Genomic DNA, 23,187 nt, shown 5'->3' on the forward strand with positions numbered 1-23,187 from the left:
GTGCAAAAGAGGGCATGCAAGATTATTCTCTCCCCTTCCTACTCCACATATCAAGAAGCGCTCAACACACTGACCCTTTCGACTCTCACTGACCATCACCACGACCTCATCTGCAAATTTGGTAAGAAGCTTCTACACCATCCTCGACACCGGCTCCTACTACCACCCGAGATCCCTCGCCCGAGAATTGCTGTTCGACACCACAACCGCATCCAGCCCTTACGAGCACGAACTGATCGCTATAAGAACAGCCCAGTCCCAACCATTGTAAAAATTATCAATAACTTGTAATAAACCAGTGTATTCACTCCCAGTAAACACTACTCCTTGCACTGTCACTATGTTGAAATGAACTGTAGTTTGAGCTTTTCCCCATCTAGTTATTATATGTCTTATTTGTATCACTTATGTTACTTGTATATTATTTGTAATTCGTAACCCATTCCCCTAATATGTAACTGTATATTTTCAGCCTTCTGGCTGCCAAGTTCTTTCAATAAACCGTTAATTATTATTATTATTATTATTATTATTATGATTATTATTATTTATATTACGTATAAATAATGTGTTCTAGGAGGGGTGACTGTAACATGACTAACCCATTGCAATTTTGAAGAGTTAAATTTGTAAAATAAAAAATTAAGTCCTTTCTATATCAAGTTATCAATTTTCCACAGTTATAGTTAAAAGGTTACTGAGAAAAGCCATACATCGGTACAACATTCTTCACATTCTTTTAACTAAATATTGTGATAGAGAGTAGTTAGTATTACCTGGTTGGATATATGCACCACAGGTAATTCCACAGTAGAGATGTCTTAGAGTTAGTGTTTTAAACCGGATAACCTGAAAGACCATGTAATAACTTTCCATAAAAAGAATTAAACAAAATATGTATCATTAATTCAACTGATTTTAGTCTATAATGTAAGTTCGATCATAGTTTTAGGCTTAAGCTTACAGAACAAATAAAACTCAGGGCAATAGGGTGTTACATTATATTACAGGAGACTATATTAGAAAGAATTTAAAACTACTGAACCAAGAGGGGGATGGTATACTCAGCTGATTTATACAGTACGTATTTAGGTTATAGTAAAATAATAATACTTCCCATGTGTTTATAGCATTATATAGTTTAAATAATAATACTTCCCATATGGTTATAGCATTATATAAGTTTTTATTATTACAGAAATTACCAGAAATCTCAAAAATTCCAGGTATAACCAGATGACATTCACCATCTTACAAGTATAAATCCCTATATAATATCCACGTAGTAATTCCAAATATATAAAAATGATATTTATATGATATTTTAAACTAAATATTATAAGAGAAGTAGAGTGTAGGATATAATTTAAGGTAGTAATAGAGGTATACGCAATGCTACTCACTGCTGTTAGTTGTGTCATTAGTCTTGTGGGTCGACCGTCATGTCGTCTGGTGAGTGCCACACATGTGCTGCCTTTAAAAATTGATATATAGTAACATAACTACTCTAAAAAGTCAAGTTATTATCATTAAAGGAGGATTTTTAGTAGAGGGTGTTGGAGATTTAGGTTGTAAGTGGAGTATTAGAGGTTAGTGTATTAGGCCGTCCCCTCCCCTAGTGATCTTAAGTCATCTTCAACCACTAGCATCTTTATATATATATCTATATCTTCTACTAACTTCTAATATGTTATTAAGGTCTCATTTACCCCACCAGATAGGAGTAGATGTTGGGAATTAGTTAGTGTGAGGTATATAGTTTAAGTCGTATATAGATTCCTTTGGGCTGGTCTTCCTGAAAGGCGAAAATAATCTCCAGGAAAGGATACTAGTTAAAGGAATATTAATTAACCTCAATGTATGTGGTCTAGGGATATATAGATATTTAACTTGTGTCTAATTCCCAGTTTAATGTTAGATTTATTTTTTAATATTTTTACATAGGAATAAAATTAAGGTAGAATAAAATGTGTTGTTAATTCTGATACAAACTATAATTCATGTATGTTGAATATTAGGTAAAATATATAACAAGGTTAAGGAAAGACTAGTTACCAATTACTTGAGATAATTAAAGAAATGTAAAGTGATGTTCTTCACCTGTCACCTGCCTAGACATCTTCAGTGATGGCTGTATGTGGAAACTACTGTAGGTTAACTCATTCCTATTTTCCACAGTTGTTTGGATGATAGTAATAAAATCAAGACGACAACATGAAAGAAGAGGGAGATAGCGGAATAAAGACACAGCGAACATTGATCATATGGCAGTAATTTTTAGTCTGTCATATTTTTAGGCGAAGAAAAATAATATTTACCGTAATTATGGGACCGTCGTATCTGCCGTGGCGACCATGTTTTGGTTCATATTGTCTGCATTATGGGAGCATCTGTGGTCTTTGATTTACAGTCAATAAATAAGCGAGGATCTCATCGGCTGTGTTCATTACGATTTATATTGGATTCAATGTTGTTTGGTTGACAGAAAGAAAATCAAAATTACAATGTCTAGATTAGGTTTGGTTAGGTTAGGTTAGGGTGTTTGGTAAGTGTGTGTGTATTGTTTCAATGTTCTTTACTCAGTATTATCCAAACAACAACATCTGAAAATTTGGTACAATTCCATAAGGCCCTTCTGGTGCTGGCTGTCTGCTCCACCGTCACCAAATTTAGTGATTAGAAATAGGTTTGTTTGGTTCAGTTCAATTAAAGTATATAATTGTATGTGTTTAGTTTGTGATCTCAGATTCCTTTGTTATATTGTAAGCTGGTGGAGAAATATCATAAAGCTGACTACAAACGGTGTTCTCTATAAGCGTTTCTTTACTAATGCTGCCTTGGGTGGGGGGGGGCTTTATATAATGTAGGATATTGTATTAGTTTCTCTGTCCAGTAGTTTGAAAATTAAAACATTTCTTAGGACTCATGGAAGTTCCCACTCTAAAACTGGCCATAGCTCTTAGCTGATGACACCTTGCCATCAGGTAATCACGGCCAACCTGTCCAAACATAGCAATTGGCCATAAGATGAGGATTATCATAATTTGTTTTAATTTGCTGTGTGCGATCCCCATGTAATCAACAGTTTAAAAAAGAGAAGATGAAATGAACCAAACTAACTGTTGTAGTATCATATTTTAGGTGCACTGCCTTGTTCTCACAGATGATCTTCTGGAAGAGGCTCACACCTGTGACTCCAGCTCAATAGCCTCTTCTCTACTCAGACGGTGGCTGCGTGTGGCGGATATTTGTGCCCTATAATTATATACTTGTTGATTTTTCCAGTATTTATCTAATTTTGCTTCAAACTTTTCCACCGTCTCCACATTCACTACCCACTCAGGTAACCCATTCCAGTTGTTGACAACCCTACTCGTGAACGAATGTCTTCTGAGATTTACTCTCGCTCTCGTTTTGTAGATCTTTGAGTTCCCTCGGGTAGTGTCAGCCTCCCTCATCTGGAACATTCCTGCTGTACATGCCTGGTCATATATGCCACACACTATCTTGTATGTTTCCACTTGGTCCCCACGAGATCTTCTGTACGCCAGTGTCGGTAACTGTAATTTCCTTAGTCTTTCCTCATAAGATAAATCCTTGATCTGTGGTACTAATTTGGTAGCCCTCCTCTGTACATTCTCTACTGCTTCAATATCCTTAATGAGATATGGGCACCAAATTTGATTAGCATACTCAAGGTGCATCCAGATGAACAAAAGTTGATTTTCTCAGCTAGATGGTCAGAAAACGTCAGCTTATCATTGATGACTACCCCTATATCCTTCTCTACAGTGGTCTTCTTGATCGTGGTGTGCATATGATATCCATGGTCAGCAACTTTTGTTCTTCCTATCCTCATGTATTTACTTTTTTCTGGGTGAAAGTTCAGCATCCACTTCTCAGTCCAACCCCTGATCCCATTCAGGTCCTCCTGCAGCATGTCACAATCATCATTGGTTTAGAATTATGATTTTTTTTTCTCATGTGTAATTTATTTGTGGTTTACACACTAACCCTACACAACAATCTACATGCTTCCAGTACTTCAGTGATGTAAAGAAAACACCATCTTTCAGTATGTCTGATCTTTGCTGGATTAAAAGAAACTGAGTGATATATAATACTCAGTGTTTCATTCCTGCTGAGATCACATAGTTCCTTTGAAGGCCAGTACTGTAGGCAATGGTTTAGTGGACATACAAGTAAGGTTCCAGTTACTGCATAGTATAAAATACAGGTACAATATGTTTCTAATAAAAAAGTGAGGTGGTGTCCCTAAAATTAGATATATCACCCTAATGAAACATGTCAGTGTTAGGTGTGGCTGGAGGAGATTGTGTGTTTGTGGATGGTTGTGAAATGTGGTCGTTTTTGTATCTCTGTGATAGATTGATCTCCAGTAACAAGGATGAGCGGGGGATGTGTGTGTCCCTGAAGCTAAGGTGGTCGTCTGTGGGGGTAATTCTTGATTCAGTGTACAGTATAGGTGTGTTAGAGGCAACCTGTTGTAAGGGATTTGTTTTGGATCTTTTGGGTGTTGGCAGATATTGATGGGGTTCAGTACTGTTCATGCCAGCATAGTTTACAGTACTGTATTGTGATGTGTATTCATTGTTTGTATATTCTTGTTAGCGGTTCTTGTTGTTATCCTAAGATGGTGATTGTCGGTGTTTTAAGCTCTGGTGAGGATGTGTGAAGGTCATACATGTGTCCTTTATGGTTTGATATAACTTGAAGATGATGATGTGCTCACAGGGTTTTGAGGGGAGATAGCTGCCGGTACTAAACATGTGAATGGTGAATATCTTGTGACTTTAAGATGAATTCATGAAAATCTATTTAATATTGAAACACATCCTTCACAAGGAATGAACTTTACAGACCAAAAATAAATGAATGGTTGTAGTCATGTAATGGGTAGGATTATTGTACTGTACTTTACTGAGGAAAAGGGGAGGAGAAAGTGAAAAGAAATGACAGATTTTAGAATTACAATACTGTACAGTGTAGTGTAGTTAAATGCATAAGTTTAGTTTGATTACAACTTTACTGACTTAACTCCTTCGAACTGTGACTTAACCACCGAGTTAGATGAGGCATGATAATGCCTTGACCAAACAAGCCATAATTAACCTGGGTTACTTTGTTTGGATAGGGCGTGGTGGCCAAGTGGATATAGCACTCATCTCCTGATCCGACATTCGCTGGTTCGAGCCCTGCGTCCGGCAACTGAGTGGGATACCACAGTCAACCCAGCTGCAGAATGGGTACTCGACTTTACAGTTGGGGAAGTGGAAAGCGGTTGTGTGCAGTGCCGGCCACATTGTCTCATTGTTTACCAAAGGCTTAGTGTTGAGTGTGTTCTATCCACACTACAATGTATCCCGAAAGGGTAGTTAGGTCTGTGGGACCCACATATACAGCTCCTCCCCGACTTACGACGGAGTTAGGGACCCAAATCCAGGTCGTAAGTCGAAAATGCTTGAATAATACATAGAAAATCTAAAATGGGTGTCTCTTTTTCTTCTCAGCACCACTAAACTCTCACTTTTAAGCTTGCCAGTCATATTAAAGTGAATTACGAATGAAAATTTTCTCTGTGTACTGACGTTGGGACTCAAAAATACGTAATTTGACAAAATTTTGGTACAACTGAGGCAGGTCGTAAGTCTAGTAGGTCATAAGTCGGGGAGGAGCTGTACTGTACTTACCTTGGGGAGGCCTCTCATATTGTTTGGGAAGTCTTGTAGATTGTTTGACTGTATTAATTGGGGTTTTAGACCGATGGTTGTAGTGAGAACTATGGAAATATAGTTGTGTAATCTTGCATACTGCTAGCCAACAAGGATCTTGACCTTTGTTCGTTAGCATACAGTAGCTGCTGTATTTCCATTGAGGATAATACCTCAATATTTTATGAATACTGTACTGTATTTTGTTCTATATGTTATTACTGTACTGAACATAGGAAATTTGAAAATAAAAAAATATTTCAACTGAAGTGTAAAGAATTATGTAGTGGTGATTTTCTATTTCTCCGCTCACCATGGGCCATGCTATTCCAGATTTTTTTCCTTTTAATTTTCTTCTTGGTGAATTAAGATGTAACTACTGAAACAAGTCTGACCTTTCTTATAGTATTCAAAATTTAACTCTTGATTGTAACTGTTCGAGTTCCTCTATCTAAGAACTATATTTTCAGGTAAGAAAAACAAAAAAACCAAGGGGAAACCCGTTCCCCTCGGAGAATTTCTAGGGGCATCAGCGTCTCCTTGTGGCTCTGCCGTAGTGCTTAATAAAAGTAGCTGGGCTGAGGAGAGTGAAGACTATGAAGGTAAGTTAATATATAAACCGACTCTTGCCTTGTTTATTGCATTCATATTCTATACATATCTTATTATTAATTTATATTTTGGCATTTGTGAATGGGTGGGTGGTTTGAGAGTACATTGTAAAGCATTTCAGTACTGTAGCCACATAAGTTATCTACAAGTGATCTTTTAAGGTAGTCAATTCTTACTTCAATGTCCGTTTTATCAGTAAGTTCAGTACCTAGATACAGTACTTTATACAAGAATGCAGCTTCAATATCAAGAGAGGAACATGTGCAGTACAGTATGTTGATCTTCAGTCCCAGTTTTCTGCCATGTTTTACAAATTGATTTAGCCAAGAGTGAAATGCAGTAGAAGACAGTTTAAAGTAATTTGATTGATGGTAGTGTTCCTTGTTTATCCCATCTGTATTCCCTTCAGTCTGCTCCCCCAGCTGGATGAACAACTGGGTGTAAACTTTAGGTCTTTGCTCTTCCATTATATTTAACTGTTCTCGGAGGTTGAAATATTTATTTGAAAACTCGAATCTTGTGATCACTGCCAATATAGAAATACTTATGAAAGTGGTGAATAAATCTTAACATACTTAGTGGTATTGTGGATAAATGGAAGAGGTATTTACATTTTATTTGACCTATCGAAATGTGTTGATGACAAAATATTCGTTGTATGCTGTCTCTAATTGTACTCCCTGTATAACTATTACAAAAAAATTATTTGTTATTAAGAGATTTTTCAAAAAGTGATTCTCAAATACTGTAGTTTATTATTCAAGCCGATTCTTCATTTTTCAGAGGATCGTTATGCTCAACCAGAGCGGCTGGTACTGCCAACCGCTCCACGTAACGCCCGGGAATCAGATGTGGACCCGGAGCGTATCCCAAGGGACCCCCCTTATACAGCATACATTGCCAACCTCCCTTTCGAGGTTGATGATGAAGATATTATTAGGTTTTTCCAAGATCTGAAGGTTAGTTAGAAGAATTATTACACAGTATTATATTGTACGCCCCGGTATAATCCCGGTTATCCACAGCCCGACCAACCGGCATCAAAATTAGATTATACAGTGAAACCTCTAAAATTCAAACCTCTAAAATTGAGATACATCTAAAATTCGAATAGAATCTGATTAAAAATAAGTGCCAAAATTTTAAGTTTTGAATTTGAAAATATCACCATAATAATTCAAGCTTTCAAATGCGATCATAATGCTGAGCACAACAAGCACATCCGGGTTCCAAGACACGGTAGGTCACGCATTGTTTACCCTTCAGTGTCTCGTGGTGGTCGTCTCACAAGTGCTCCGTGGTTAACTTTATTAACATTCAACTTTCACTCTTATAATGGCATCAAATAAGCGTTCACTTGATAGTTTAGCATGCAGTGTAGAAAAGAAGAAAAAGTATGTTTCACGGGACCAATAAACAGATCAAGCTCATAAATTTAAGGTAAATATGCAATCCTTACAGTATTTTTTTACATTCATGTTTTCCCTTTGTCAAATTATAATTTGATTTATACTTTATTTTATCTTAACTTTATAGTTTCTAAAACATGTTCTAAAAGTTTTCACATACATGGCAACTCGACTTTGTCTTTAGAGTTGCGTACGTAGCAGAGGGTAGGTATCCTACTCGTCAGACCAACCCCACTACAGTATACATAGAGACAATGATTATACTGAATGGTAATTATTTACAACCAGGTCAATATTTGGAAGTATTATTGAAGATGTGTATTAAGCAATATTGTAAAGTAGTAAAACAAAATACTTTTATCACTGCAGGCAGTGTGGTAAAGAGCGGGATAAAGAGGAGGGGAGGAGAGTAGTGGCGCGACAGATGCCAGCCTACCGATGTTTATTCCATTAATAATTCTTTGATTTTTGACGTCTCTTATATTTAACCGACTTATTTTTTTACACACGTATATGATAGCAATTATAATTTAAAAGAAATGTACAGTACAATATTTTGTATAGAAACTATTTACGTAATATTCGCCTAAGACTTGAAGTCACGTATTTAAAGTTTCATATTAGAATAAATGTTGTTGAATCTAAATACAGTAATACTTTTAATTTATTATACCTATTGCTTATTGACAGTTTTTAGATATGTAAATAATGTTTGTAGCATGTTTTGTACAACACTTTGCTCTGACGCTTCCATGCATCTAAAATTCGTATACTTCATGGGCCCATGCAATTCAAATTTTTGAGCTTGCACTGTATTATAAAAATTCCTCCAAAATCAGCCAGAATTCTAAGTGTCAGTACTGCACTCCGTGGGGATGAGCTGCTATAATTATTGCTGTGATAAACGATAAAATTGATACAAAAAATAGCTCCTTCCACACTTAAACCATCATCTGGGCTACACGACCCACTTCAGCCAGGCAATCACCCAGTTGACTAACAGGTGTGTGGCTGTGTGTACCGGTATGCCATTATGTCACATCGGGAGGAACTGTGGCCAGGCAGTTACAGCTCAGTGCCGCCACACCCTTACTCTTCATTTTTCTTATTTTATAATTTTATATTCTATTTTCTTTATTTCTCCACACACATTGGAGTATTGTTATGATTTTCCTCAACTTTTATGGTTTCATTACATACAAGTAACAATATTGGATGAAGGTGAGTCCGCCACACAGTTATAGTCCGCAGTCTCCACACACACATACAGTTCCCACACAATGCTCTTTATTTTGTACAGTTGTTTTATATTATTTTTTATTTCTAAGCCACATCGTTTATATAGAGTGGAATAAGTGTTAAAGAAGTCCGATTTTCCACAAATCCGTGCAGTTTCGTGAGTGTTTAAATATCCATACAATTTTATTTTTCTCAAACAAGCACAGACAAACAAAAAACACAGTAATTGTTGAACACTTGAAAATCCACGGATTTGAAGAAAAAAATTTAACTTCTGAGACACGAATTTCCAAGGACAGCCTGTTGCACTAGGATTTATAGAGGAATCCTAAGAGTGAGGCTCAGCTAACAGGAAAATCTCTTTATCCGGCACCTCTCAATCCCCATAGGTGCCGGATAGCTGGGATTCTACTGTACTATGGTATGTGCTGTATATGAGTGATAAGAGATAAAGATGTGAGGGTGTGTGGAAATAGAGACAGACTGACAGTAATGTGGTTTGATAGAACTTTGGCATGAGGGCAAACTTGGTGTAGAAAGAAGGAGATTTGTCAATAAACTTGGAGGTATGACATTGGAGAAGACAGGAGGTTTTTTTAGACTATACTGGTGGATAGGAGGCTGGATTGGGTAAAAGTAGGTAGTAGGATCTTGATCAAGTTTTGTGTAGATTTGTGCTGTGATGAAAACTTTCCTTTCTGATTTATTTAATAGTGATTCTTGACTGTTCTTGCGGCAGAAATTTACACCCGGACCACTTGTACATTATATACTGAATCTTTTGTCGTCTGCAGGTTAAATCCATCCGTCTTCCGCGAGAGGGCGGTGAAGGAGGCCGCTTCAAAGGTTTTGGATATGTCGAATTTGAAACTCGAAATGAACTTATTGAAGCCCTCGCTAAAAACGATGATGTAAGTAATGATCGGGGAGTTTTGTGTCTCTTGTAGTGAGGGGAGAGTTTATATGTGGAATGAGAACTAATAAGTACCATTGTTAATAATAAAAGCCTTGGTTGTACTAGGTGATGAATAACCGGAAGATTCGGGTAGATATAGCAGAGGGAGAAGGAGGCAACCAGAGACGAGGGTTCTCTGACCGAGGAGGCAGGGATGAGGACCGCCTGGACCGTAGCGAAGGAGTATCTGACTGGAGGGCTCCGCCAAGGGACGCTCCTTCAAGAGATGGTATGTGTTGGTATAGTTGGATCATCATTCTGGCTCTGCTTCACGTTAAGTTCACCATTTATACCAGGGTGCTGTTTTTTTATAAATTGTAGGCTGTGATTTTTTATTATAATTTTATTTGTATTTTTTTTTTTTTTTTTTTTTTTTTTTTTTTTTTTTTTTTTTTTTTTTTTTTACTTTCATCCAATTTATAGATCGGGAACTATTGATTTGTTGTTTTTATTGATCCCCTTATTCCTGACAGCTGTTTATACTAGATATTTGCCTTGACCATATAAGAGCAGAGCAGTATTACTTGGGTTCATATACAGTGTACACATTAAGAGTCATGGAATTACAGTACGTATAAGAAATCCAGGTCTGATAATTCTTGATGTTTTACTAAAAGTTATTGTATGTCATAAAATTCTTATGGTCAGTGAACCGAAGATAAGTGGGATGTGTTTTCACTGTTTTTGTCAAGAACCAGTGGTGGGCACAGCTAAACGAAAAGTTAGCTTCGCTAATCTGCTAACTATAAAGTTAACTTCGCTAACGCTAAACCGCTAACCAGCTAAAAAATTTAGCGGAAGCTAACGCTAACCGCTAAATTTTATTATACGAATTCAGCTTCGTTTTTTGTGGGGTGGGGGCTCTAAACTCTTAAAAACAGACCTAGAGAGCTGAAATTTTCATATGTTGTCTTGTAGCTTAGACATACAGCCTTCCAAAAAGGTATAGCATGCCAAGATCAGATGATGATCAAGGTGTACACAAATAATTAAATGAACAAATGAAATTAAACGTCTACAAGTACTAACACTCAGTCAGCCAAGCGTGCCTGACTGGCTGTTGGAGACACGCGTCGCGGCGTCACACGCTTACAACAGACAGGAACAAACGTATAAATTTTGTAAGCGGACTTAAAGTTCGCGGAACTAAATTTAGCGGAAGCTAATTGGTCCGCTAATGGTTTCCAAAGTTAGCGAAAACGCTAATCCGCTAACGAGAAAGTTAGCTTCGCTAATTAGCGGAACCATGCCCACCACTGTCAAGAACACATCACTGAACTTTGTATTTACAACACCTGTTAGATCAGTGGTTCTCAACCTTGTTTGCCCCATGCACCTCTTTCACCATATGTCAGAATGTCATTCCCCCCTCCTTTCCAAGATTGTCTGCCTCAAAAAGTGCATTCCAAATAATATGCATATAATACTGAAAATCCTTTATTTTTTCCATATTAGTATCAGTTTTCCTCCCCCCCCCTGAAAACCTGAGGGGGGAAATTCCCCCCTGGTTGAGAACCCCTGTGTTAGATTGTTTGTATACAGTCTACTGTCATTTGGAAGTTGAGAGTGGAGAAGGATTTAAGACGATGAGTTTTCTTTTTCTCTCAGTATTTTTGTAGCGTTTCCCCCTCATAAAAGTTATATATCTTTTGCATATGGTTCATCTTCTTTTCAACAGGACCTTTGATTTGGGTAGCATTACACTTAACTTGTTTTCAACAAATGCCATCGTTGTTGTGGTACAGGGCAGGCATACTTTTGAGTGGCCCAAAGCCAAGTACAATAGAACCTTATCCATTCCTGGGTTTCATATCATTTTAGTAGGAGTGGGGAGATATTTACAGTTAACATAAAGAAGTTAAGAGAAACAGATGTATATCAGTATGTATTTAACAAATTGTTTTTGCTCTACACCTGTATCTGGACACACTTTTGTTTCGTTAAATTGCTGTACTTCATAGCATAGAGTATATATGCAGTATACAGGTATACTACAGTAAAGCCTCGAATAATGATGATAATGTGTCCTCCAGTATTGCAGTGTAAGGTGAATCATTAATTACCATTAAAATAAAGCAATAATAATGAGATGCATTCCAAAGTGTGACCATTTCATGTCTTTTGTGTGGCTTTTTACCCTCTTCCCACCAAACAATAAAATATGCAAACTAAAGTCTTTAAATAATGTTTATGGATGCACCTTATACAATATAAATCAATAATAATATGGTCACGCAAGAGGAGGTGGGATGCCATTGTTGTTGTCAGTGTTTACACCCATAATGTCAGTTATTCATCTGAAACTGAAGAAAATAAGACCCTGGTTGTTGCTGTAGTAAACTTAATGTACAAAAATATGTATGTTTTAATTAATGTTATTTAATGTACAGTAGAGGTAACCACTGATGGTAAAGAAAAAAAATAAGAGACTGATAGTGGAACGCCAACGAATACGGGCGCGCCCAAGGTAACAGCGTCATTTATCTTATTAAGAATATGTACTAAAGATTCATTATTGTTTGTTACTGAATATGTATTTGATTGAATTAATGTTTATATATGCGAAATGAACAATACAATTCATTAATAATATGTAGAACATTAAATCACAAGAGACAAGATGGCATTGTTTTCATTAGTGTTTACACCAGTGACGATGGTTCTACATATGAAACTGAAGAAAATAAGACTGGTTGTAGCTGTAGTAAAATTAATGTAAGAAAAATGGATATGCATATTTTAAGTAATGTTATTTAATAATAAATGGAGCAATAGAAGTAGCTAACAACTAATGATATAGAAGAAAGCGAGACGGATTGTGCAATGCCAACGTTTGTAAGTGTGTACACGTGAAAACATATCGTCATTTCTCTACTTAAGAATATGAATGCAACACTTATTACTGTTCATATATGTTTTAAATAATACTTATTAATGTAAAACAAAATTTCTACTCACCAATGGAGGTAAAGTCTAAAGCATAAGGACAGCCAATGAATGTTGTGAGTTTTTACTCAGATGACGAAGTCATCAGGTTCAACTCTGCCTGAAGCTGTAGCTTTCCCTAAAGATGTCATAGCTGTTGCTGAAACTGTTACTGAACCTGTAGTTGTTGCTGCTGCTGATTCTGAATTTGATGGTGTAGCTGAAGTTGTTGGTTTAGGTTTTCGAATAATAAAGCTGTCAAAAGAACCTTGCACAGCTGCTTTCTTTTCTCATTACTGTATACATGTTTATGTGGAGGTCATATGCATTTTTTATCCCTGTTAATTTTAATGCTTCGTTCTGTTAATGGATTCACTTTAGAAAATACAGTATGTTCATTGCTTGCTCTATAAAATATCCACAGACCTCTCACCTTTTTCATATCGTTTTAACACATCTAGTTTCTCGGCTAAGCTTATACACTTTCTTTTAGCTTTTGAACCAGCATTACCATCACTTGCTATGTTGAATATGGGCACAAAAATGCCATTAGAAACATGAGAAAGTTTTTCTTTTTTTTTCCTGTTCAGATGCGTGAAAGCAAAAGGCCCACCAAGCTGCAACTGTTTATACTAGTGATGCTGGCGTCACCACTCACAAGCCCGGCAGCCTCTGTGCACGAGGCTTGTTTTTTTTTGTGTGTTTTTAATACATGTAATCTTATTTATTTTTTATTAGTTTTTTTTTTCGTCGTAAATACGAAGAAAATAACGGTGTAAATTTAACTGGGTCCTAAATTAACCAGGGTCTTGATTTTTTCCAATTTCAGGAGGAAGAGATGATCGAAGTCCAGCTCGAGGAGGTTTTGATAGAGAACGTCGTGATGAAGGGTATGTCTCTCTCTCTCTCTCTCTCTCTCTCTCTCTGAATTCTTCATTGTATGGGCTGTAACAGGACTCATGTAACAATATTTTACCCTTTCAAACTGCTTGGAGTTCATAATACAGTAATGACACTAAAAGATTATATAATATGACCATGCATAGAACTTTTGCTCACGTCTCAACTGCTGGAGTAGCCAAAAGTGATAGGGAGGGCTGGAGGTGGGAAGAAGAGCATGGGAGAAGGAAGCAGCAGTGGAGAGCATTGTGGTGTTTGGTACTGAGTGTCCTGCTAGTGGATGGTGATTGGTTTTGTTAAGCGACAAGAATAAACCGGGCAGACATCTCTGTGCATGTTGAACGCATCAGGTGTATATAGAACGACTGACTGAGAATGAAGAGAAATGGAAAGGAACTGTATTTGCCTTAGTGTTATTAAAAAAAATGGAGAAGAATTTATGAAAAATATTGATGTCTGGGTACTTTTATCTACTGTATATCCTCTGTGCTAACAAAAGTCATAAAGTAAAAATTTCTAGACCCTCTGTAATGGGATGGGTCATGTTCAGTCACCCTCTCCACCCAACACAAGACAGTCCTTCATCTTCTGTCATCCTTCACTGTCTTGCTATAAACCTTATTTAAGTGCCTACATGTTGTATTGTTTTTGTTTTTTTTTTAGCCGTGGTGGGTTTGGTGATCGCGACAGAGGCGGCTTCGGAGATCGTGATCGAGGAGGCTTTGGCGACCGTGACCGGGGCGGCGGCTTTGGTGATCGTGATCGAGGTGGCTTTGGTGACCGCGACCGAGGTGGCGGCTTTGGTGATCGTGATCGAGGTGGCGGCTTTGGTGATCGCGATCGAGACCGCGGAGGCGGCTTTGGTGATCGCGATCGAGACCGCGGAGGCGGCTTCGGTGATCGCGATCGAGACCGAGGCGGCGGCTTCGGTGATCGTGATCGAGACCGAGGAGGCTTTGGCGATCGGGACAGGGGTAAGCATTACTAGTGTCTAGATTTTATTGGTATTTGATAATCCTGTCTTTAAATAACATTATTCTTGGTGCAGCGTGTCAGTAATAAGCTTTGCCTTGTGGATTTTGGTCAGGCTGTCATTTTTTACTGTAAATATTGAATTAATTGCACTGTTGGTTTATTTGCAGTCATTGATCAAAAGATACTGTAGTACTGTATGTTGATATAGTACACTCTGGCCTGGCCCTCACTACTCCAGGTATTGCCTTAACCCAAACTTGTAACATGTGCCACAAGTATTCATGAAAACATCAGAGTAAAATAATGCAAAAATTTGAATTCCTGCTGTAGTATAGGTATTGTAGAAATGCTGAAACCAACCCCAGAAGTAACAATGATGTGGTCTCCAGAATGTTGCTTCTTGGGTGTTCTTCACTCAGTTGTAGAGCATCCTTCCCTCAGTTGTAGAGCATCCTTCCCTCAGTTGTAGAGCATCCTTCCCTCAGTTGTAGAGCATCCTTCACTCAGTTGTAGAGCATCCTTCCCTCAGTTGTAGAGCATCCTTCCCTCAGTTGTAGAGCATCCTTCCCTCAGTTGTAGAGCATCCTTCCCTCAGTTGTAGAACATCCTTCACTCAGTTGTAGAGCATCCTTCCCTCAGTTGTAGAGCATCATTCCCTCAGTTGTAGAGCATCCTTCCCTCAGTTGTAGAGCATCCTTCCCTCAGTTGTAGAGCATCCTTCACTCCAGCCTTCCATTCCCCGCCTGACCTTCCTCTCCTCCCAAGATGACCACTATCGTTGTGGCACATGTTAGGTCAGCTCTTGTTGATTATTGGTATGAAATGGTTGTAAAACTTTTCTCTTAAACAGCTCCTCTCTTTATGTTGTCTTGTTACCTCGCTCACCCTCAGCTGAGAGAGTGAACAGTTTAAACCATATAATGTCCCAGCAGTTATAATCTTTGTCACCGTGCTTGGAGCTGGGAAGGAAACTTGACTCGTTATACATGAGATGGCAGCTGTAAACTTTATTCTCTTAAACTTCTTACATAAATTCCTTATTGCTGAGGGCACATGAAGAGTGTACTGTATGTTAGTTGATTAGAACATTTAGTATCACCGGAAGATTTGTCCCCCAGTGTATTTTACCTTAATAACCAACCTAATGCTAATCTAACCTCATCCCCCCCCCCCTCAGGTAATCTGGGGGGGGGGGAATCTTCAGATGACCTTATAATTAGAAATGTAAAATGCTGTTAACGAGGCTTACAAACAAAACAAAAGCCCCTGTTACTACTATACCCTTGTTGAGATGTTGGACACAGCCTACTAATTTTTGAACCACTTGACTGAAACTGTGAAGTGGAAATATGCCTTGAATATTAACATAGTATTTGCATTGATTTTTGGTTCACATGATATAGTTTGTAATACAGACTAAGAACATATTGATAGTAGTATAAAGAAGACAAATATCAGTGTTGTATTGAAATGGATGGTGACAACACAGATCTGCCTTCCACCTCCCATGAATCAGTACAACTTAAGCCTTTCTCATTCACACATTCTCTTGTGCCCTGCTGAGGTGAGTCGAGGGCTACTGAATTTTCCTTATCTTTTTCCCTTTGTTCTCACAGGTAGCTATATAATAATACAGATTCTGCTACATATATCTTCAAACTTTTTCTCAAGTAATTTATACTCTAGGTAGGCAGTTACTGTTCATTTTGGAATCAAAGGGTCATGATTGCCGTGAGCCTAATACAGGGTTGGATCCAGAGGGGTCCACGGGGGCTGGACCCGCCCTTTTTCATCAGAACTCTCCATACTTTCCTTTATTGCAGTATTGTGCTCAGGCCTTTTTTTTTTTAAAGTAAGAAGTATTTACTGTATTTACTTTAGAATATCTCCTAATATCGAGTGCATGTGGTTTCAAAACGGCATCAAAATGACCATAATATTGGTCAGATTTAAAAAAAACGGGGGAGGGGCTTACAACCCTCCGGCTGGGTGGGCTCGCTTGCTCACCACGTTCCCATACCCAAACTTCTTGGATCCACCCCTGTAATAAGTATTCTTATAGGGTATAAGGCAGGTTTATTTAATGTATGCCTATCTGTTGTCCACCAGCATTACCTAGAACTGTTGCTTGTTTTTCACATGATTTTGATATACATGATTCAAGGCTAAAGTGGTGTGACTCATAAATGACCAGAGTCCTGCAGGAAGACAGTTGTTGTGTAATAGACAAAGTCCTTGAGCCTCTAGCTGCTATGTTAGTAACCACCAAGCTCCTAGAAATATAAAAGTTGCAGCCTTGTGAGACACCAAACATTGTTGTGTTTATTCTTATAATTGGCAAACCAACACTGGAAAAGGTATATGGAGCTTCGGTGTTTCCCACTTATTTACCAAAACTGGAATCCATTACTAAATGACATTCAGAACATTAGTACAGTGGGAAGTTTAAAAAAAAAAAGTGATAATTTATATATTCAATAATGAATTAAAAATCAGGTATGGTAGCTGGAAGAACTTGTATGGTAGTAACTCTGGCCTCAGGTGTCTTGAGACAAGCCAGGCAGGTTTGGTTGGTCATTTAGTGTGCCTGAGCTGGCCTCCAGCCATGCCAGTATTCTTGCCATAGCTAACCATTCTGTTCTGGGCCACAAACTAATCTTCCTCTTTTTTTGACTGGTTAAATGTCCAAGAACACAGCAATTATTGTTAAAATTCTTGTTCTTAGACGTTTTTGTCACCATGGATATAAACCATTTGCGTGCTCTTTCTATTTTAAAGGTTTTAAAATACAATAACTCAAAATTTTATGAACCATTCTTCAGGGCAGCTCTCAACACAGTGTATATCCTCAGTAGCTATACAGTATACAGTACTGTATAGTATATTTTATTGCCCCTCCATAAAATTTTGTCATATTGTATTTTTTTTCTCGTTAATTTGAGAAAAGCTTCTTGGATGAAACAAATTTTGCATGCACCTTCACACTATGAGCAAATTGATTTAATTCAGTAAACTGCATTTTGCATTCCTGCATCATTAACCCAAATTATGACCCGTGATTCAGGAGTATGTTATTGATTAGAGCAGTGACAATGAGAAAAGCGAGCTAATTCGATCCTAATACTTGGGGTGAGGTGATAATGGTAGAAATATTAAAGGATAAATTTAGAGGTATGGGAGGGTCAGGGGAAGATAGAGACGGGCAAGGATGAATGAAAGTAATCCCTGGGGCCCCTGAAGAGCTGTAATATCTGGGAGGATTGTTAGTGACACCCCAGAAAACATTAATGGTAGAGGGTCATGGTTGCCAACCCTCAGACACGGAGAGGGCTCCTTGGTTGAGTCATCAGGCTAACCCACACAAACTTGGAAAATGGCGATGGACCCTGTTTGCCATTTTCCTCTATACCATTACCCTCGACAACTCTCTCCTGCTTGTTGATGCGTAGCCACGACCAGACTCTATCATTCAGGGTAAAGTTGTTGTTTTGTTTTTCTCCCCTAATAAAGATTCACTCACATTATTCAGCCGTAAGTGATACGTTCTTTTTAACTCCCAAAAATTACTAAACGTTGGAGGAAATCACTGCTTGGTCGTGTTTGGTGTGGCTTGTAGGAAATGAGGAAAATGGTCGTGCGTAAGAGGATTGTCGGAGATGTACGATAATGATTTTTATTTCTTGGATGGTTCATAGAAAAGTTCATCCTGTAAACAACATTCTTCATCTCTAGGTCATCATCATCATTGTCTTCCTCATCATCATCATCATCTTCGTTATCATGCAAAGGGATTATTTATTTATTTTTATATTTTCCTGCTCTCTCTCTCTCTCTCAAGTATGTTGTCATCTTTGTCACTTCAAATTTGCTTCTTCCTCTTTCATCTGGACTCCTTGTTCTTCACCCCAAACAGTTCTCCTTTTCCATATCTTTCATAACCCCTTGAGTATGATGACACATTGTATTAAGGGGCACAAGTCATTATACTATAGTTAAAGGATTAAGGCATGGTACTCAAGGGGTTAATTCATCATAGTCAAGGGGTTAATGTACTTATTACAATTCTTTCTTTTACTACTTCATAATTCAGTTTGTCACCTATTGTTCCACTCACTGACATCTCTCTGGGCACCTTGCTTGTAATCTTATTTAGGTAAGAAATATAACGCTCATTGTTCAAAACACTCTGTTGATGTCTCTAGTACCTAAACCCTCTTGTGCATTGTACCACAAGTTGCATCAAATCATTGGGAACACTATTTGCAACGGTGACAAGAATTGCATCATTAAACTTGAAAAAATTAGCCCAAAATGGAGTTTTGGGGCGTCGTTTCATTCAACATAGATGAACACACGGTCTTGCAAGGGAAACGTCCAGAAAGTACCAAAGTTTGGGTTGGGTTCCACTGGTAGGTTGCATTTGTTTTTATTTTCTCTCACCTTACCCACAGTTAGTCATATCAAAATTTCAAAGCCATCGTTAGAAGGTTCATAAATTTCTCCTTCTATAATTAGTATATACAGTAATACCTTGAAGGTTTTTTGAGAAAATACTTAAGATATGATGCTGCAAACACAAATAATTTTTATTTAATTTTTCTATTTGGAGTGAAAAAATAGTCTTATTTATTTTTTCTGCTGTGTTAAAGCCAAGACAATAACGAAGCCAGTGTTCTTTAAATCATGCAAAATAAAAAGAAAAATTGTGGGATAAATTGGTCACAGAGCAAAGATGATTAAAACCTCACGTGAGTGATCCCATGTGCCCTTTGTCGAGGTCACGGAAACATAAAGACATATTGCGTGCTCAAGAGGTTTAAGCTGCTTGTGGTCATATTTAAGAGTAAACTTTAGCTACCGGAGATATCACTATTGCCTCTCTAATAATGTTTATGGTATACTGTGGTTCCCTTTATAAATCATAGTACCATACCTTACTGTGCTCCGTCCAAGACCCCGCAGGCCGTTATTACCTTAAATATCTGGCTTTCAATTATTCAACCCCATTTGTTTAGGTATCATTAAAAGGTCTGATATTCTACCTCACTGTAATGAATGGAGTATTTTAATGATAGGTTTTATTGTTTTATTTATTTAATTATTGATTTATTTACTATTATTATTATTTATTTTGTCATCATTCTTGCTAAGGTTACTTATCTCATGCCTGCCTGCCTGCCTGCCTGCTTCTCCGGGCACAAAGTGATGCTGTGTGTGTACAAATGGACCCACAAGGCTGTGATAATTTGACCAACGTGTTGAGATACTGAAATAGGTGATTGCGGGGAGCTGAAACATGAAACTCAGATTGCTTCACATTATTGAGCTTATCTCATGTAGTGGGTTTTTTTTCCAATACTCAGTGGCCTTATGATGTACTTAAGATACATATACATTCAATTTTTTTTTTTTTTTTTTTTTAATACTGGTGCAGGGTTCAGGGACAGGAATGGAGTCAGAGGAGGCTATGACAGGGACAGAGGAGGCTATGACAGGGACAGAGGTGGCTATGACAGGGAGAGAGGTAAGCAAAAGCCCTGAACATGGCAGCCAAATGCATCCACCTTTCATTCCACTAGCTGCTTTGCCTGGCCCTCTTGCTTGGATTAAGTTCATTTCTCATGTCTTTACCTTGTGTTTGCCTGACCCACGTGGTAACGATCAATTAAAGAGATCAAAGATGGTGCAAGATTTCCACGCATTCATTGTACAAAACTTATCAAAGTACTGTAGGGAGTCTTGGTAAGAAATGCTCTCTCTCTCTCTCTCTGTGTGTGTGTGTGTGTGCGTGCGTTATTCACCAGTACCTTAGTAGTTTTTATATACTGTACACTCACTGAGAGGTTGTCTGTATACTGACTACAACAGACACACACAGTAAATTGGAAGAACATTTAAGTTACCTACCCAGACCAGTTCTTTGCCCCAGAATGTGAACATTAAATCCCCCTGTTTGTTTCTAAAGAGTAAATATTCATAAATAATAACTTAACTATAAAACGAGTGATAGTTGTTTGAATATTAAACCAGAAAATATTAAATACCGTATATACTCGTTTATAGGCCGACCCTGATTTTTTGACCAAGAAATAGTTAATTTATGATATTCCTCGTTTATAGTTCGACCCACGTTTTTTAGGGTAATGGAACAACAAAACCTTCACTAAAAACGCTCTACGTCCTATAAACTGAGGCTCACCGTGCCTGAAACACGAGTGCCGAAGGCAAATTGTTTACCATTTATTATTACGACACTTTACACTGAAACGCGGGTAGTTTCAACAAAAATATTGTATACGGGTATTTCCATTCAAGTATTTATTTCACTAAACCATTCGAAAAGCAATTACAGTAACATCTTTTGAACGAAAGAAAGCGAAAGTCATTGTTTTCTTCACGATTTTATCCCACTTTCCACTGTAATACGTACGTCATTTCAGCAAAAATATTACATTTCCGTGAATGCGTTATATCAAGCACAGTATGAATAGAATACCATTGTAATATAACAATATTTTAACCAAAAACTATTAAAAAAACGAGTAACTTCTCTTGAACATCGGAAGGTTAGGTAAAATCTTTTGTTTTCGTCATGTATTTTATCCTATTTTACATTAAAATATATCACGTTTCAGCAAAACTACTATTTAATTCTGAGAATATATTCATTCAGGCACAGTTAAGGTAAAATATACATGTGATGTAACAGTTTTTTAACTGAAAACGATTCGAAAAACACTTGTACCGTGTAGCTGATACAATTGGTGGTGCGTGATGCGTCATGCGTCGTTGTAAACAATTGGAGGTTGAAGTAGATTACCGGGTATTATATTAAGTGTGAAATATCGAAAAGGTTTTTATTACCGGTATTTTTTGTAGATCAATGAGAACTGTGATACCGTATATGATATAATAAGTTAGCCTATGCTAAGAACTTCAACATAGACTACTGAAAGCACATTGTAAGGTAATTTAGCCTATTGTAAGTTGGTGAGCTTCATTTGCTGAAGGAACTGCACAACTTTTCATTACTAATTGGTACATATTTTACGTTTCCATTGTTTACTGGCAGTAAATGGTAAATATTTTTCATGTCTGAAGCTAAAAGTTGCTCCTCGCCCTTCCCATCATGCACGGGTTCAACCTAACAAAACTATTACGCATGTATAGGACGACCCCCAAATTTTTGCCTAAAAATTTGGTCTTAAAAACTCTAACTATACACGAGTATATACGGTAAGCCAATAAAAATTTCTGGTTGACTTAGCTAGTAGACCCCAATTGGGTTCCAACTTAACCTAAATACTGTACAGCAATAGGATTGGGACCCAGTTCTATTGGACATGAGGTTCAGTGCTCCCCCCCCTCCCCCCACCACCACTCTCTCTTAATGGTTGAAAACAAACAATTTGCAAGACTTCAGACTTTTTCTCTTTTGTTTCCATCTTGCCCTTCCCAGGTGGGTGTCATATTTAGATTATGTTCTATATGTGTAATGTTTTTTATCAATATGGAAATACTTTATTTTGCTGGCATCACTTTCCTTTTAGGTGTTCAAGCTGATGATGGTATGCCTGCTTCAACATGCTCTAGCTTTTAATTTATTTTAATGTTTAGTCATTTTATTTTTAAGTCTTGTTGCAGCCACCCCGTCCTCTCGTGGGTGAGGACTTTCAATTAAAAAACTGATTTTGATTGATATCCGATTTCATTTTGCAGCTACAGTATTAATCAGATTTTTTATTTTTTATTTATTTTTTTTACTATACAGTGGTCCCTCGGTTAATGAACACAATTTGTTCCAGAAGGTCGTTCGTTAACCGAAACCATTGTTTCAATGGGATTTTGGGTAATTGGTTCCAGGTCACCGAAAATTACATACAAACTAAAAATAAATGCAGTAAAGTATACTTACTTTGAGGTATGCATGTAGAAGGCTCCTGGTTGATGATGATGATGGGAATTAGAGGTGGGGGTGGAGGAGAAGGGACAAGAGAAGGCATTGGGGTGGAATCGAAGTCACCCCATGCCGCCATTTCACCCATAAAATTTTAGTTCACTAGGTGTAATTCATGATTATTTTCTTTAAATCAACACTGCGCTGCATTATATATTGTCAATATGTAAAATAAACTTCAGAATGACTAATAATTGTACTGTAAAAACGTAAAAATAGTTTATGTTCAAGAGAGTCTCAAGCAAGATGCTTCCTCCACTGAGCAGGGACACAAACTGACGCCATTTTGGGTGAGTCAAGTGGCTATTTGGCGCTCTAAAAACTAGTTTCCTGTACTTCAATTATGTTAAATAATTGTTAAAATGACTAAAAACTTTAAGATAAGACTTGGAAAATTATTGAATAGTACAACCTTCTTGATATTTACTCAAATGGTAACGAATTTAAGCCCTAAAACCTATTACTGTATTGGCGGACCAATAC

General features: G+C 37.5%; 1 protein-coding gene across 1 annotated transcript in view; it reads left to right on the forward strand.

The window, feature by feature from the left end:
• The first annotated feature begins 1,400 nt into the window (after positions 1 to 1,400).
• The window catches only part of LOC121868480 (eukaryotic translation initiation factor 4B-like), a 33,558-nt gene continuing 11,771 nt past the window's right edge, over positions 1,401 to 23,187 (forward strand). The window contains exons 1-8 of the mRNA XM_042369146.1: positions 1,401 to 1,452; positions 6,203 to 6,334; positions 7,128 to 7,303; positions 9,787 to 9,903; positions 10,014 to 10,176; positions 13,702 to 13,762; positions 14,436 to 14,746; positions 20,182 to 20,271. Coding sequence (XP_042225080.1) covers positions 1,443 to 1,452; positions 6,203 to 6,334; positions 7,128 to 7,303; positions 9,787 to 9,903; positions 10,014 to 10,176; positions 13,702 to 13,762; positions 14,436 to 14,746; positions 20,182 to 20,271 — 1,060 coding nt within the window. The 5' untranslated portion in view covers positions 1,401 to 1,442. The remainder of the gene's footprint in view (positions 1,453 to 6,202; positions 6,335 to 7,127; positions 7,304 to 9,786; positions 9,904 to 10,013; positions 10,177 to 13,701; positions 13,763 to 14,435; positions 14,747 to 20,181; positions 20,272 to 23,187) is intronic.

This window comes from Homarus americanus, unplaced genomic scaffold, assembly GCF_018991925.1.
Source record: "Homarus americanus isolate GMGI-L3 unplaced genomic scaffold, GMGI_Hamer_2.0 scaffold7585, whole genome shotgun sequence".
Taxonomy (NCBI): domain Eukaryota; kingdom Metazoa; phylum Arthropoda; class Malacostraca; order Decapoda; family Nephropidae; genus Homarus; species Homarus americanus.